We start from the raw sequence: 13,309 nt of genomic DNA, 5'->3' as shown, positions 1-13,309 counted from the left end.
AAATATATACTTCGCCGTCAGGCCGAACCCTCGGGGTCATCCGCGACTAGCCAAGTCAGAAGAGAGGCTCTATAGTAAAAATGACACAGAGACTATATCCTACAATTGAAAACAGTATCTCAGATAACAAACCAAGAAACTCCATATCGCATACCTGAAGTTCAGGTTGGATGGTACTGATGATACGCACTGATACCAAATATACCGGTATATTCCATCCCCACAGGCGGCAAGAATGGTACTTCCGTAACCGCCATACCCACCCGTGACAGACTGGCAACCTCGGTCGTGGTGGCGTTGTCAGTCGTCTCTTGTTGGAGTGACGAAGAGGATAAAGTCGCCTTCTCCACCACTTTGCTGCTGTCACCTGGCATGGTTTCTCCTGTGCTAAACCGTCGGACAGGCAAGTTTATCTTTTTTCTGAGCGCTCCTGCGAACCGAACTTCTTGTTCCTGTACCTGGGTTTGCCCCAAACAAACATGGCATTGAATCTCGAGAAGCAGCTCCTCTTCGTGAGTCGTTCCAATGCACACTGCAGTATACGCGGCGACGTGACCACCAACTGACCATCACCAGTATGGAGCCTACCACAACGACCCTGTATAACCCTCTATTATTCCCGAGGTGCGAACTATCATGGCTCACGCATCCCAGGTGAATGTGGGAATCCACATTACATGCGTCCCCATTCTCCTATTCACCGGCATCGCACTGGTACGATCCTCGCAAAAGCAACCACTGTGCTCTGCTTACACCCTGCCTAGGCATCGAACTCACCGGCCCTGTTTAGCCTCCCGGATGTCCTAACCTTTGAGAATCTCCCCGCAAACCTTGGTACGATCGGGGCGTTAGTCTACGCGACATTCTACATTCTTCTTGAACCGGTCGCTGGGGTTTTGATCGCGCCACTGCTGATTGCTGGGGCAGCGGGCTCGAACTACCTCCTTTCCACCTACGGGACGGACATGAACTACTGGTTCGCGGGCATTCATGTGGTCAGCTGGCTGGCGCAGTTTGTCGGACACGGCAAGTTCGAGGGTCGTGCCCCAGCGCTCCTGGACAATCTGGTGCAGGCGCTCCTCCTGGCGCCGCTGTTCGTGTGGATGGAGATTTTGTTTTTCTTCGGGTATCGGCCGGAGCTGAAGGCGCGGTATGATGAGAGCGTGAAGAAGGAGATTGCTGCTTTCCGGGGACAGAAGCACCAGGCGAAGTAGTTGATGCCTGGATGATGGTATGATTTGTGACTTGTATATTGGTATTGATGCTGTAGAGTTATACCTACTCCCTGGGTATCTACCGGGGTCTTCTGTTCTTGAAATGTTGAATAAAGATTGGGATTATGGGAGGTTCCTGTTTCGGAGGTTTGCCCAGACGACTGGAATGGAACGGGACGGATGGTCACCTGCCGGTCACCGGACAGCTCCAGCTATGGTTACCTACTAACCTGCCTTGTTCCCTAGGGACGTACTGTTCAGATTTATTAATTAGGATCTCATATGCAATATAGAATAATTATCACTACGAGTTAAATAATTCAGAGAAAGGTGCCGTAGGAAGCCCTGGTAAACAACGGTGGGCATTACCTAAGCAACGAGATCCGCCGATCCGAAAAAAACCGCCAATTGCCAGGTGGAAGGGAAAAGACGGGACCGCCGGGATCCGGCGACGCACAACCTGAAGGCTTTTTTGGAAAATCTGTAGAGGTGGATGTGGGATTAGATAGAGAACAGAAGAAATAAAAGAATTCTCCAACACCGAAAACGAGGTCGAAGGCTGTACACTCCGTCGTGGTGTATGTCGGAGGGAAGAAAATGAAAGTGGAGGTGCTCGGCAAACTAGGCTTAGTGCCAGCCAGTCCTTGCCTGAATCCTCCCAACCCCGACCGAAAGCTCTCCCTTCCCATCCATCCACAACTCTCCCTCTCTCTTTCTCCTCTTCTTCCTTCTCCTCTCCTCCCTCCCCCCTCCCCCCAATTACATCTCTCCTTCAGAGAAACCACTCTCCCATTCCTCTGAACCCTCATCACCATGTTCAGAAACGCTTTGCGGCAATCCGGCCGCGCCGTCGCCGCTGCCTCTGCCACTGGCCGCATCGCTACGGTGAGTCCCTCGCTTTTTCCCCCCTGGTTCCGGCTTCAACCTCGTCGTCTCGTCGCCCATATCCATCCACCCTCGGCCCATTCCCATCTCCATTCGGGTCCGAATCGCCTCTCGACACTTCGATCTTCCTCTCTCGTCCTTCTATACGCGTCCGAATCCCTCTGTTCTGATGTTAACAAATTTTTGCGTCCCTGTAGGCCCGCGCCGCTGTCCCCGGCCCCATCGCCGGTGCTTCCAAGCAGGTCCGTTCTTACGCTGCTGAGGCCAAGGCTTCCCCTACCGAGGTCTCTTCCATCCTCGAGCAGAGAATCCGTGGTGTTCAGGAGGAGTCTGGTCTCGCCGAGACCGGTCGTGTCCTTTCCGTCGGGTACGTGGTTTCTTGCTCTCCCTCCCGCGGATGGGAGAAAATTTCGTTCCGTCGACACAATCATCCCCAACCTTTCGAAGAACACCCCAAATCTGCCTTCAATGGGGTCACCAGTGCAGTCCGATCGAAACTAACGTGTGTTTTCATTGAATAGTGATGGTATCGCCCGTGTCCATGGCATGACCAACGTCCAGGCCGAGGAGCTGGTCGAGTACGTAATCCCTTTTTTCCCCGACAGCTTGCCGACCTCTCGCACTAACGGATCAACAGGTTCGCCTCCGGTGTCAAGGGTATGTGCATGAACCTCGAAGCCGGCCAGGTCGGTGTTGTGCTTTTCGGTTCCGACCGTCTCGTCAAGGAGGGTGAGACCGTCAAGCGTACCGGAGAGATTGTATGTCACTTGAGTTCCTATCCCGCCCAAATAACCACCGCTTCATCCGCTAACCACCTCCTAGGTCGATGTCCCCGTCGGCCCTGAGCTTCTCGGCCGTGTCGTCGACGCTCTGGGTAACCCCATTGACGGCAAGGGCCCCATCAACGCCAAGTCCAAGAGCCGTGCTCAGCTCAAGGCCCCTGGTATCCTTCCCCGTCGCTCCGTCAACCAGCCCGTGCAGACTGGTATGAAGTGTGTCGACTCCATGGTCCCCATCGGTCGTGGTCAGCGTGAGTTGATCATCGGTGACCGTCAGACCGGTAAGACCGCCGTCGCTCTGGACGCCATGCTGAACCAGAAGCGTTGGAACAACTCCTCCGACGAGTCCAAGAAGCTCTACTGTATCTACGTTGCCGTCGGTCAGAAGCGTTCCACCGTCGCTCAGCTCGTCAAGACCCTGGAGGAGAACGACGCCATGAAGTACTCCATCATCGTCGCTGCCACCGCCTCCGAGGCTGCTCCCCTGCAGTACCTCGCTCCCTTCACTGGCTGTGCCATGGGTGAGTGGTTCCGTGACAACGGCCGTCACGCTGTCATCGTCTACGATGATCTGTCCAAGCAGGCCGTTGCCTACCGTCAGATGTCTCTGCTGCTCCGTCGTCCCCCCGGTCGTGAGGCCTACCCCGGTGACGTCTTCTACCTCCACTCTCGTCTCCTGGAGCGTGCCGCCAAGATGAACGACAAGCACGGTGGTGGCTCCCTTACTGCCCTCCCCGTCATTGAGACCCAGGGTGGTGATGTGTCTGCCTACATTCCCACCAACGTCATCTCCATTACCGACGGCCAGATCTTCCTGGAGTCCGAGCTCTTCTACAAGGGTATCCGTCCCGCCATCAACGTCGGTCTGTCCGTCTCCCGTGTCGGTTCCGCTGCCCAGGTGAAGGCCATGAAGCAGGTTGCTGGTTCCCTCAAGCTGTTCTTGGCCCAGTACCGTGAGGTTGCTGCCTTCGCCCAGTTCGGTTCCGATCTGGATGCCGCCACCAAGCAGACCCTCAGCCGTGGTGAGCGTCTGACTGAGCTCCTCAAGCAGAAGCAGTACTCCCCCATGGCCGTCTCCGACATGGTGCCCCTGATCTTCGCCGGTGTCAACGGTTTCCTTGACAACATCCCCGTTGCCAAGATCCTCCAGTGGGAGTCTGACTTCCTTGCCCACATCAAGTCCAACAACCCTGAGATCCAGGAGACCATCGAGAAGGAGGGCCAGGTCACCAAGGAGCTCGAGTCCCAGCTCAAGGAGGTCATTGGTGCCTTCAACAAGTCTTTCAACGCATAGGTGAGCCAAAGGCAATTGGGTGACCAGTCCACCATGTACTGTTTTTTTCCTGACTCTATGTGTATAGACAAGATAGCTTGTACAATTTGAAACCACTGTTTTCTTTTCGTTACAACTGGAGCCTCGGATCTGTCGGAATCATCGGGGGGTGTAGTCCTGGCATTTCCTGGTGCGAGTACGGCACGATCGGTCTGTAGGCCTCGCTGGAGATAAACTAGTGGATCGATTTAAAAAGGCAAAGATACGATTAATATCCTGTACGTTTAGATCCTTTTGGAGCACCGGGACGGTTGAAGAACAGTGGATGCGTTGATCTTCCATGGAGGGACGATGTACTTGTATCCAGTAACTTTGGCTGGGACCCTGGTATCCTTATGCAGCCTCAATATGATTTCGTTTGTTTATCCAGTGGACGTTGAGACGTACGCAGTACGGAGTAGATGGACTCTTCGTCCGTGAGGGTTGCAGATAAAGAGCCGGCTTACTAATACTCATTCCATGTCAAGTATGGACCAGAAGGATCACAGTATTCTCAATCGAATATCTAACTTGAAGACCATGTCGTCCTTGCTAGTAAAACATGTCTGGCTATCGTAGTGTACACTCATACTCCCCTACTATGACTCCACAGCCGCGAAGCCGAATGCGGCATCTTCCTATCGATAAGCGAGAATCTTTTCCCGCCAAAATTTTATCCATGACTCCCCCGCCAAAGCGCTCGATCTACGCCTTGCTCTGACCGATCCGGCCGTCAATTCTCCAATTCCTCCATCGAACCGCTCGTCATGGCTTCTCAGTCGACATCTACGCCCGCCTCTTGCAAGGTGGTGCTCTCCAAGAACGTTGCGAACGGTCTCCTGGCGGAGGTGCAGCAGGGCCTGCAGACCTTGGACAAGGCGCCTCATCTCGTCGGATTCCTGGCCAACCATGACCCCGCCGCACGCATGTACGCCGAATGGACGGAGAAGACCTGTCAGGAAAAGTGAGTAGCCTTCCCCGTCGCTTTGTCCGGTCTCAATGGCTCTCGCCTCGTCTCTGGAACAACCTGCGTCATCAGCGATCTCGGAGCGCCGCGGACGAGAACTATATCATATCCGGCTCGTAGCTAACGTAGTCGCCTCTGCTCACAGTGGATTCCGCTACTCCCTCCGTGAAGTCAACCGGGATGACCTCGAACAAGCCATCCTCGCCGCCAACGTCGACTCGGACGTCGACGGGATCATCGTATACTACCCCATCTTCAACAATCGCCAAGACCAGTACCTCCAGCAGATCGTCGACGTCTCCAAGGACGTCGAGGGTCTGAGCCACCGCTACATCTTCAACATGTACCAGAACATCCGGTTCCTCGACCCGGAGACGAAGCGCCAGAAGTGCATCCTGCCCTGCACGCCCCTCGCCATCATCAAGATCCTCGAATACCTCAACATCTACAACACGATATTGCCGTACGGCAACCGTCTCTTCGGCCGCACCATCTGCGTCGTCAACCGCTCCGAGGTCGTCGGCCGTCCGCTCGCCGCCCTGCTGGCCAACGACGGCGCCTGCGTCTACAGCGTCGACATCACCGGCATCCAGCGCTTCACCCGCGGCGAGGGCCTGAAGAAGGGCCGCCATGAGGTCCACGACCTCGAGCCGGGCAAGACCCTGAAGGATGTGGCCCCCCTGTGTGACGTCGTCATCAGCGGCGTCCCCGGTGACGCCTACAACTTCGACACCAGCCTTCTCCGCGAGGGTGCGGTGTGTGTAAACTTCTCGAGCGAGAAGGTAATCCTCCCGGCCTAATACTCACGCGCCACAGCTCGCTAATCTCTAATAGAACTTCGGACCCGAGGTCAAACAGAAGGCCTCTATCTTCGTGCCCTCCATCGGCAAGGTGACCATCGTGGTCTTGCTCCGTAACCTCCTGGTGAGCATCCCGCTCTCTCATCCCACTCCACAACTATGCTGACGGACAATCGCAGCGCCTCATCCAGAACCGGAGACTGGACGACGTGAAGCCCGCCGAAGCCACCGAGCGTCCGGGCACGCTCGAGGCGCAGGCTCAATGATGTACACGTTGGACGAGATGAAGCGCTAAAGCCTCAGATTTCTAGACGGATTGGTTGTTCTTTTTTTTTTTTTTGCTATTGATGTCTTAGTTGGTGTTTAGAGGATGTGTCACGAATACCGCGATTCGAAACCATTTTTTCCCGAAATCGTTTCCCGTAAAATAATGCCAAGTAGATGCTAGTAGCTGATGCTTGTCTCTTCCATAACCACAAGCCAAACGGGCTTGAGCCCCTAACCCCGTCGCCGCACTTTGCTGCTCCCATTGCTGTCCTCCTCCGACACCCCGACAAGACCGCCCACGCCGCCGGTCTTCTTCTCGACCTCCTTTGCCGCCAACCGCAACACCTCAATTTCACTCGCGAGCCACGCGCGCAACGGCCCGGGATGGAACACCCCGTTCCCGGAGAACCACGTCGTGAACGGAGCCTGGATCTCCTTCTCCTGCAGCGTCTTGCCCGTCGCGGACTGGTACTGCACGCGCAACTTATACAGCGGGGAGTGTTTCTTCACAGATGAGCGGAGCGAGATCTACAGAACAAGACGAGAGACGTTAGCATTCCGCGCCGCCGACACGAAGCAGGGAAGGGGAGGGGATGCCGTACGGATTCGCCGGACTTGCGCTTCCCGCGGAAGACTTCGCCGGCCTCGACGGCCCAGATCCAGTAGGTGAGGAGGCTGTTCAGCACAAAGTAGGTGCCGACGGCGGCGAGGATCCACGGGGAGCGGGTGGCCTCCCAGCCGAGCTTGCGGTCGGCGTAGAAGGTGAAAGCGGCGATGGCGACGGCGCTGTAGCCGAGGAGGAAGCGCACGTTGGTCTTTGCGTGGTCTTGCGCGAAGGTGTAGGGCTGCGGGAGGGTGCCCAGGTAGGGGGCGAGCGCGTCGTCGGTGGTGGATTTGAGGTCTGGGGGGTGTTGTTAGTGAGCTGGATCGAGTGGATCGATGTATACAGACCATTGACCGAGTAGACGGGCACTTTGGGGGGTTCTGCGGACGCCATTTAAGCGGTGGCGATGTAGAAGAGGAGTCTTCGAGAGAAAATGACAGGGACTTTTGGAAGAGAATGCTGGATTGAAGGTGTGGGAGAGAAAAGGGTTGTTGTGATGGGCGAAGTTGCGGCGAGCTGGCCTGTAGGCGGAGAGCTAAAGCGGCAGCACTTCTGCCACCTCCAATTCAGCTCCCGCGCTTCCTCTTCGCCATCCTGCATCTCCGCTCGCCTTCCTCCGCAACCACCCCCATCATGGCGTTACAAGGAGTCGAGCAGACGATCCTGCGGGATCCCGCTCTCTTGTATGTCTTCAGTTGCAGTTGCAGACAGCCCCAGTCCCTGAACTGACCTCCATTGCTGCAGCTACTGGATCCTCTTCCCCATCTCCATCGTCATGGTATGCTGCCTCCGCTCTACGCACCCGCAGACACGCATGCTAATGGGCAGATCCTAACCGGTATTCTCCGCCACTACGCCACCGTTCTGATGAACAACCCGCCCAAGCCTGCGTCCACCGCCGCCGAATCCCGCGAACGCCTCGGCCTCCTACGCGGCGTCAACCTCCGCAACAACGGCTCTGTCTTGACGAAGGACGCCTTCGAGCAGCGCAAGAACTACCTCGTGGCCGCGTACCAGAACGGTGAGTTCCTCAAAGACCCGGCCAGTCGCGGCCAGCCCCCCGCGAACCCGATGACCGACCCCGCCGGGATGGAGGCCATGATGGGCATGATGAAGGGGAACATGATGATGATGATCCCGCAGACGCTCATCATGAGCTGGATCAACGCTTTCTTTTCGGGCTTTGTGATCTGTATGGCTTTCCGGATGAGTGTGTAGAGTTATGGCGTCGGTGTGACTGACCGTGTGCAGTGAAATTACCCTTCCCCCTGACCATTCGGTTCAAGTCGATGCTGCAGTCCGGTGTTATGACCCGTGATCTGGACGTGCGGTGGGTGTCCAGTCTGTCGTGGTATTTCCTGAACTTGTTCGGCCTGCAGTCGGTGTTTGGGTTCATTCTCGGTAGTGATAACGGTGAGTCCTGGGTGCGTTGGATTCTGTGCCGTACGGATACTGACAATTGCTAGCTGCCAACCACATGTCCCAGCAGATGGCGAGCATGAACCCGGCGGCCGGGGTTAACCCGTTCCAGCCGGGCCAGGACCCGGATAAGCTGTATCAGAACGAGGCGGAGAATCTGGAGGTTGTGGAGCATTTCTGCATTCTCGACGGCATTGAGAATCGGATTTTGCATAACCTCGCTTCCAAGAAAGCCTACTAGGTGTTGTCGATGTAGTTAGAGCGGATGACTGTCTAGTGGACAATACTAATCTAGTTATGCTGGGAGAACACCAAAACGTGTTAGATTATTACCAAAATACACATCCATACACCCAAATCATCATGTCCCAAAGTAACGTTGCATCATAACTCATTACCCAAGCCTAGCGATAATTGACTACCCCGTTAAGCACCCACACCTCTCCATTCGACACCTTCTCCGCAACACTATCGACCTCGATATTGCCAGGTTGAATCTAGCACTGAGTTAGCACACGCCCACAACGAACCCACAAACCAACACTTACATAGATCTTCTCCCCATCCCTCGTCCACCGCAACGTCTCCCCGCCGAGGGTCTCAGCCTCCTCCCCTTCGCTCCACGGACTGGAAGTGACGATATGCGCCTCAACAAACCGTTTCAAGTTCTCCTTCGCCCGGTCCTGTCCCCCCTGCCCCTCGTATGCGGCCGCCTCCCCGAACCGCGCATAGTCATCGGGATTCTCCCACGGCTTGCGCGGGAGTCCCTGGATGGCGCTATTCCGCGGCGCCAACACCGTGACATTGTGCTTTGCGTCGTTGAGCCGCGACTCGACGGACTCAAAGTCCCGGGTCAACCCGGCGAAGATGTTGATGCCGCGCGTGCGAGGCAGCACGTCGGCGATGACCGGGTTGGCGGCGTTGCTGCCGCCGTCGTCCCCGTCCGCATTCGATCCCGGCATAACGATCTGAGATACGAGGCTTCCGCTCTGTGGTTGTTGGCTCTGCAGCCACTCCTGCAGCTTTCGGTTCTCTTCGAGCTGGATGTGCTCCCGCAGATGAGGGGCGTCGACGAAGACCCGTGGGAGACGCTTGCGGAGGGAGGTGAGCGTTGGGTTGGCCCAGGCGGTGACTGATACGGCGCAGAGAAAGGATAACCCTAGGGTGAACGTAGTGAAGGGCCGCATGTTGGCGGGTCGTTTCGATGAGGGGGAGTCCAGATGGAGTGGTTGTCCATGCGTGCAGTCATGGGCCCATGACGCAAGGCCGTTCCGGGGACCCCACGTGACCGGGCGGCTATCGATAAGAGGCGGCACAAAAACCGCCGCCGGTCGACGACGAGCGAGCGCCGTTGTGGCAGACTGCCTCTCATCCCAATTGTCTCGCTGCCTACGACGTGACCATGTCGGCCCTGCAGACCTTTCTGTTGGTCGTCGACCATGACAAGCAGGAGGCCAAGCAGATCGCCGAACGCATCGCCCAAGGTCGGTCGGATCCCCTCCTATCTCGCGTTACCCCTCTTCGGACTCGGTGGTGCTAACGGCGTGTGTAGATGTGGAGAGCAAGAAGACCTCGTTGATCGACGTGGTCCAGTCTCTGGGTGAATATATCAATGACGAAGACCCTATCCTGCGGGGGAAGGCTGTTTCCTACCTCACGGCTGTGATCAAGGCCCTGTCGCCGAAGTTCCTCTCGAGACAACAGATCCAGGTGCTCACTACCTTCTTCTGTGACCGCATTGAAGATGGAGGCGCCGTTGCGGGGCTGGATACGCTCCAGAGACTGGATCGCTTCAACAAGCCTCTGGCGGAGGAAGTCGCACGAGCGTGAGTTGCGAATGCCCGGGTCTCTCGCCGTGACTCAGGCGGAGATAAGCAATGATACTCGGAACCAGCTAACGGTTGTGCAGCATGTTCGAGCATTTTCAGGAGAATCAGTCTCGCTCGCAGTCGCAGAGGTTTCAGGTTTATCAATTGCTGAATGAATTGATGTCGAACCACCGGGCCGGTATGCTGTGGAACCCTGCCCTGATGTGGCATTCATGCTGACTAGGCTAGCTCTCCACGAGATGGGGGATGACTCGCTCGTCGGAATAGTGGATCTCATGACCGGCGAGAAGGACCCGCGCAATCTGATGCTCGTGTTCTCCATCTTGAAGGTGGTGATGATGGAATGGGATATCACGAATCACACCGAGGTGGGTATGGACAGCCCAATTGCCAATTGCATGCTGACAGCAAATAGCTGCTGTTCGAATCCGTATACAACTACTTCCCGATCACCTTTAGGCCACCGCCGAATGATCCCTACGGGATTACCGCCCAGGACTTGAAGGACCGTCTCCAGGACTGCATCGCCTCGAACAGCCTATTTGCTCCCCATGCTATCCCCGCCTTGTTGGATAAGCTGGATTCGACGTCCCCGAATGTGAAGGTACGTGTCCACGCCTCTTGATGCATCCACATTCTAACTCCCCGCAGAAAGATGCACTCAATGCACTGATCGCCTGCGTCTCTTCGTACGACCCGAATACAGTGTCTACCCATTCGATCACCATATGGGATGCGCTCAAGTTTGAGATACTCAACGCCCAGGAAGAATTCCTGTCGGAGCTCTCCCTACAGGCCCTGCAGGGCATCGCCAAACGGCTCTCGCAGGGCGTCAGTGAGGTGTCTGACCAACTTCCTCTTGCCCACTACCTGCGACCCATCACGAGAGAATGCAATGATCAACTGCGCGAACCGCAGCAGAAACAGGCCCAGCCTGCACAGCAGATCCTGAGCGCCGTGTCCTCTGCCTCTGCCATTGCGTTCATCTTGGTCGTCCAGACAGTCGTTGCCCCGCTGTTGACCATATACCAGGAGGCCGACGGCATTGCTAAACAGAGGGCCCTTCTGGACACCCTATCGGTTCTCTTCGAGTCCGCCGTGAAGGTCTTCGGAGAATGGACGACACGAGATCCCCCACCTACCGTCGAGAACCCTCTCCTCGAGTTTAAGGACCAGTTTTCGGACATCTTCGGACAAGCGCTGATGGGCGTGACGAAAGAAGAAGTCTCCTTCCGCACTTCAGCCCTCAAGGGTTTCCTCCGTCTGTCTACCCTCCGCGACTTCTTCCAAGATAACGAGATCGGCCTGTTCGTCCAGTACCTCGACGAGATCCTCCTAAAGGAGGAATCTGTCGGCCGTGGCGACCTCAAGAAAGAAGCCATCTCCGCGCTCACGGAGATCTCCAAACACAAGCCCCGACTGATCATGGACATCACCTTCCCGGCCTTTGTGGCGACGCTGCCTGATGCAGACGACGGCACCAACACCAGCTACATGACGACTCTCGAGACCCTCGCGCAGATCAGCATCGAAAAGGACATCTTCGAGACGCTCGTCCGCCGTCTCCTCAGCAAGCTCACCATCCTCCTCCAAAAGGACCAACCCGGCTCCGCCGCGTACCCTCGCGCCATCCTCATGGCCATTCTGTACGTGATGAACCAGCGCAAAATGGACGAGGACCCGAATATCGACCTCTACCATGACAAGATCGTCGTGGCGCTCTGCCGCAGTGCGGCGGCCTCAGCCTGCGGCACCGCCAAAAACACCATCCTCACCGACGCCGCCGTCCTTGACATCCTCGGCCGTCTCTGCAACCTCATCGTGCGGTCTCTCCCACGGCCCAAGCAGGACGACGTCGCGAAGAACATCTACACCCTCTTCGCTGACGACGCCTTCTCCCCCGTCCCCTTCGCGGAGTCCACCACCGCCGACCACCAGCGTACCATGATCCTCTCAACCGCCCTGCTGGCCGCGCTGCCCGCCGACAGCACCACCATCCCCTACACCTCCGACAGCAGCAACATGGCCGCTCTGCTCTCTGACCTGACCAAGCGTTGCACCGCGCCGAGTGAGCCCGCCACCCACCTTTCTCTCCTCCGCCACCTCGCCCTCCTGGCCAACAAATTCCTCCCCAAGTCCGACCTCACCCTCGCAACCGACCAACTCGACACGCTCCTCCCGCCCGACCCATCCCCATCCCCAGCAACGACCCTCACCACGGAGCAAATCCAAACCATCTTCTGGCTCTCCAAAGCGCTGATCCTCCGCCTCGCGCCCACAACCACCCAAATCCTCACCACCCTCCTCCACCTGCTCTCCTCCGCGGACGAACCCACCAGCACCACCGCCGCCCGCAGCTTCAGCATCCTCCTCGGCGACGACCCCATCCTCTCGCCCACCAACGGCGCCACCATCCGCCTCCTCAGCAGACAGCGCGTCTTCACCACCCTCGTCCCGCTCATCGCCTCCAAGATCCGCGATGTCAACGTCGCCGACGCGCCGACCTCCTCCCTCCCTGCGGACCACATCAAGCCCGCCCACCTGACCGCCCTATCCGGCATCCTTCGCACCATCCCGCCCTCCCTGGTCGTCCCCGAGCTGCCCACCCTCCTGCCCCTCCTCCTGCAGAGTCTGGACCTCACCGCCGACGACTCGCAGGCCGTGCGCGCCGCCACCCTCGACACCCTCGCCGTGCTGATCCGCGATAACGGCGGCGTGCGCGTCATCGACGAGTGCGGCCACGTCCAGAGCCTGGTGACCCGCTTGCTGCGCACGGCCGAATACTCCCGCCCTACGGCGGCCGGCGGAAAAGGTGGCGTGCTGAACAGCGCACGGCTGCGCGTCGAGGCCCTTCGGTGCTTGTATCTGCTGGCGCTGACGCCTCCGTCTGATGCGCCGGCTATCGCCAAAGCAGGGAAACTGTCGCCGCTGTTGCCGGTGAAGAACCAGGTCCTGCGCGCGCTGCGGATGGTGCTCGATGATCCGAAGAGAGATGTGCGGAAGGCTGCGGTTGATGCCCGAGGCGCGTGGTTGAGGGGTGTGGACGATGCGCCGGAGGATGACGAGTAGACGGTTGGTTTGGTGTGGAGAGGAACTTTGTATAGTGTTGTGTGTTCCGGACTTATATAGAAAGATGCTGTTCTACGTTAGAGACCTATGATTGGATAAACTAAATGGCATGTCATTCGAGATACCAGCGACGCTCCAAAGTGCAGAAGCATAAGATACAAGCG

General features: G+C 57.2%; 7 protein-coding genes across 7 annotated transcripts; 5 read left to right on the top strand and 2 right to left on the bottom strand.

Annotated features, from left to right (window-relative positions):
* Positions 1-313: 313 nt before the first annotated feature.
* On the top strand, positions 314-1,525 carry BDV59DRAFT_184332 (2-hydroxy-palmitic acid dioxygenase MPO1). Its single transcript, XM_073690664.1, has 4 exons — positions 314-512; positions 577-600; positions 655-714; positions 765-1,525. The coding sequence occupies exons 1-4, from the start codon at positions 480-482 to the stop codon at positions 1,212-1,214; spliced, it is 567 nt and encodes a 188-aa protein (XP_073545380.1). The 5' UTR covers positions 314-479; the 3' UTR covers positions 1,215-1,525.
* On the top strand, positions 1,520-4,694 carry BDV59DRAFT_184330 (F1F0 ATP synthase subunit alpha). The gene is made up of 5 exons (XM_073690663.1): positions 1,520-2,099; positions 2,297-2,466; positions 2,621-2,677; positions 2,737-2,857; positions 2,922-4,694. The coding sequence occupies exons 1-5, from the start codon at positions 2,028-2,030 to the stop codon at positions 4,170-4,172; spliced, it is 1,671 nt and encodes a 556-aa protein (XP_073545379.1). The 5' UTR covers positions 1,520-2,027; the 3' UTR covers positions 4,173-4,694.
* A 190-nt stretch (positions 4,695-4,884) lies between these two features.
* BDV59DRAFT_184327 (methylenetetrahydrofolate dehydrogenase (NAD(+))) lies at positions 4,885-6,297 on the top strand. The gene is made up of 4 exons (XM_073690662.1): positions 4,885-5,154; positions 5,303-5,939; positions 5,992-6,081; positions 6,137-6,297. The coding sequence occupies exons 1-4, from the start codon at positions 4,958-4,960 to the stop codon at positions 6,221-6,223; spliced, it is 1,011 nt and encodes a 336-aa protein (XP_073545378.1). The 5' UTR covers positions 4,885-4,957; the 3' UTR covers positions 6,224-6,297.
* On the bottom strand, positions 6,292-7,322 carry BDV59DRAFT_184325 (signal peptidase complex subunit 2). The gene is made up of 3 exons (XM_073690661.1): positions 7,176-7,322; positions 6,827-7,125; positions 6,292-6,752 (listed from the first exon to the last, which is right to left on the bottom strand). Exons 1-3 carry the CDS (start codon positions 7,219-7,221, stop codon positions 6,456-6,458), a joined length of 642 nt encoding a protein of 213 aa, XP_073545377.1. The 5' UTR covers positions 7,222-7,322; the 3' UTR covers positions 6,292-6,455.
* A 109-nt stretch (positions 7,323-7,431) lies between these two features.
* On the top strand, positions 7,432-8,566 carry BDV59DRAFT_184322 (ER membrane complex subunit EMC3). Its single transcript, XM_073690660.1, has 5 exons — positions 7,432-7,511; positions 7,573-7,606; positions 7,657-8,020; positions 8,080-8,241; positions 8,295-8,566. Exons 1-5 carry the CDS (start codon positions 7,462-7,464, stop codon positions 8,486-8,488), a joined length of 804 nt encoding a protein of 267 aa, XP_073545376.1. The 5' UTR covers positions 7,432-7,461; the 3' UTR covers positions 8,489-8,566.
* Positions 8,567-9,525, bottom strand: BDV59DRAFT_184321 (uncharacterized protein). The gene is made up of 2 exons (XM_073690659.1): positions 8,796-9,525; positions 8,567-8,744 (listed from the first exon to the last, which is right to left on the bottom strand). Exons 1-2 carry the CDS (start codon positions 9,432-9,434, stop codon positions 8,652-8,654), a joined length of 732 nt encoding a protein of 243 aa, XP_073545375.1. The 5' UTR covers positions 9,435-9,525; the 3' UTR covers positions 8,567-8,651.
* A 124-nt stretch (positions 9,526-9,649) lies between these two features.
* Positions 9,650-13,145, top strand: BDV59DRAFT_194931 (MET18/MMS19 family protein; the record flags this gene model as incomplete). Its single annotated transcript, XM_073692474.1, has 6 exons — positions 9,650-9,731; positions 9,800-10,073; positions 10,157-10,254; positions 10,305-10,444; positions 10,492-10,680; positions 10,728-13,145. 6 exons carry the CDS (start codon positions 9,650-9,652, stop codon positions 13,143-13,145), a joined length of 3,201 nt encoding a protein of 1,066 aa, XP_073545374.1.
* Between the last annotated feature and the right edge of the window lie 164 nt (positions 13,146-13,309).

Source organism: Aspergillus ambiguus (genome assembly GCF_047715705.1).
Source record: "Aspergillus ambiguus strain CBS 117.58 unplaced genomic scaffold BDV59scaffold_31, whole genome shotgun sequence".
Taxonomy (NCBI): Eukaryota; Fungi; Ascomycota; class Eurotiomycetes; order Eurotiales; family Aspergillaceae; genus Aspergillus; species Aspergillus ambiguus.
This window is presented reverse-complemented; position numbering and strand designations above follow the sequence as displayed.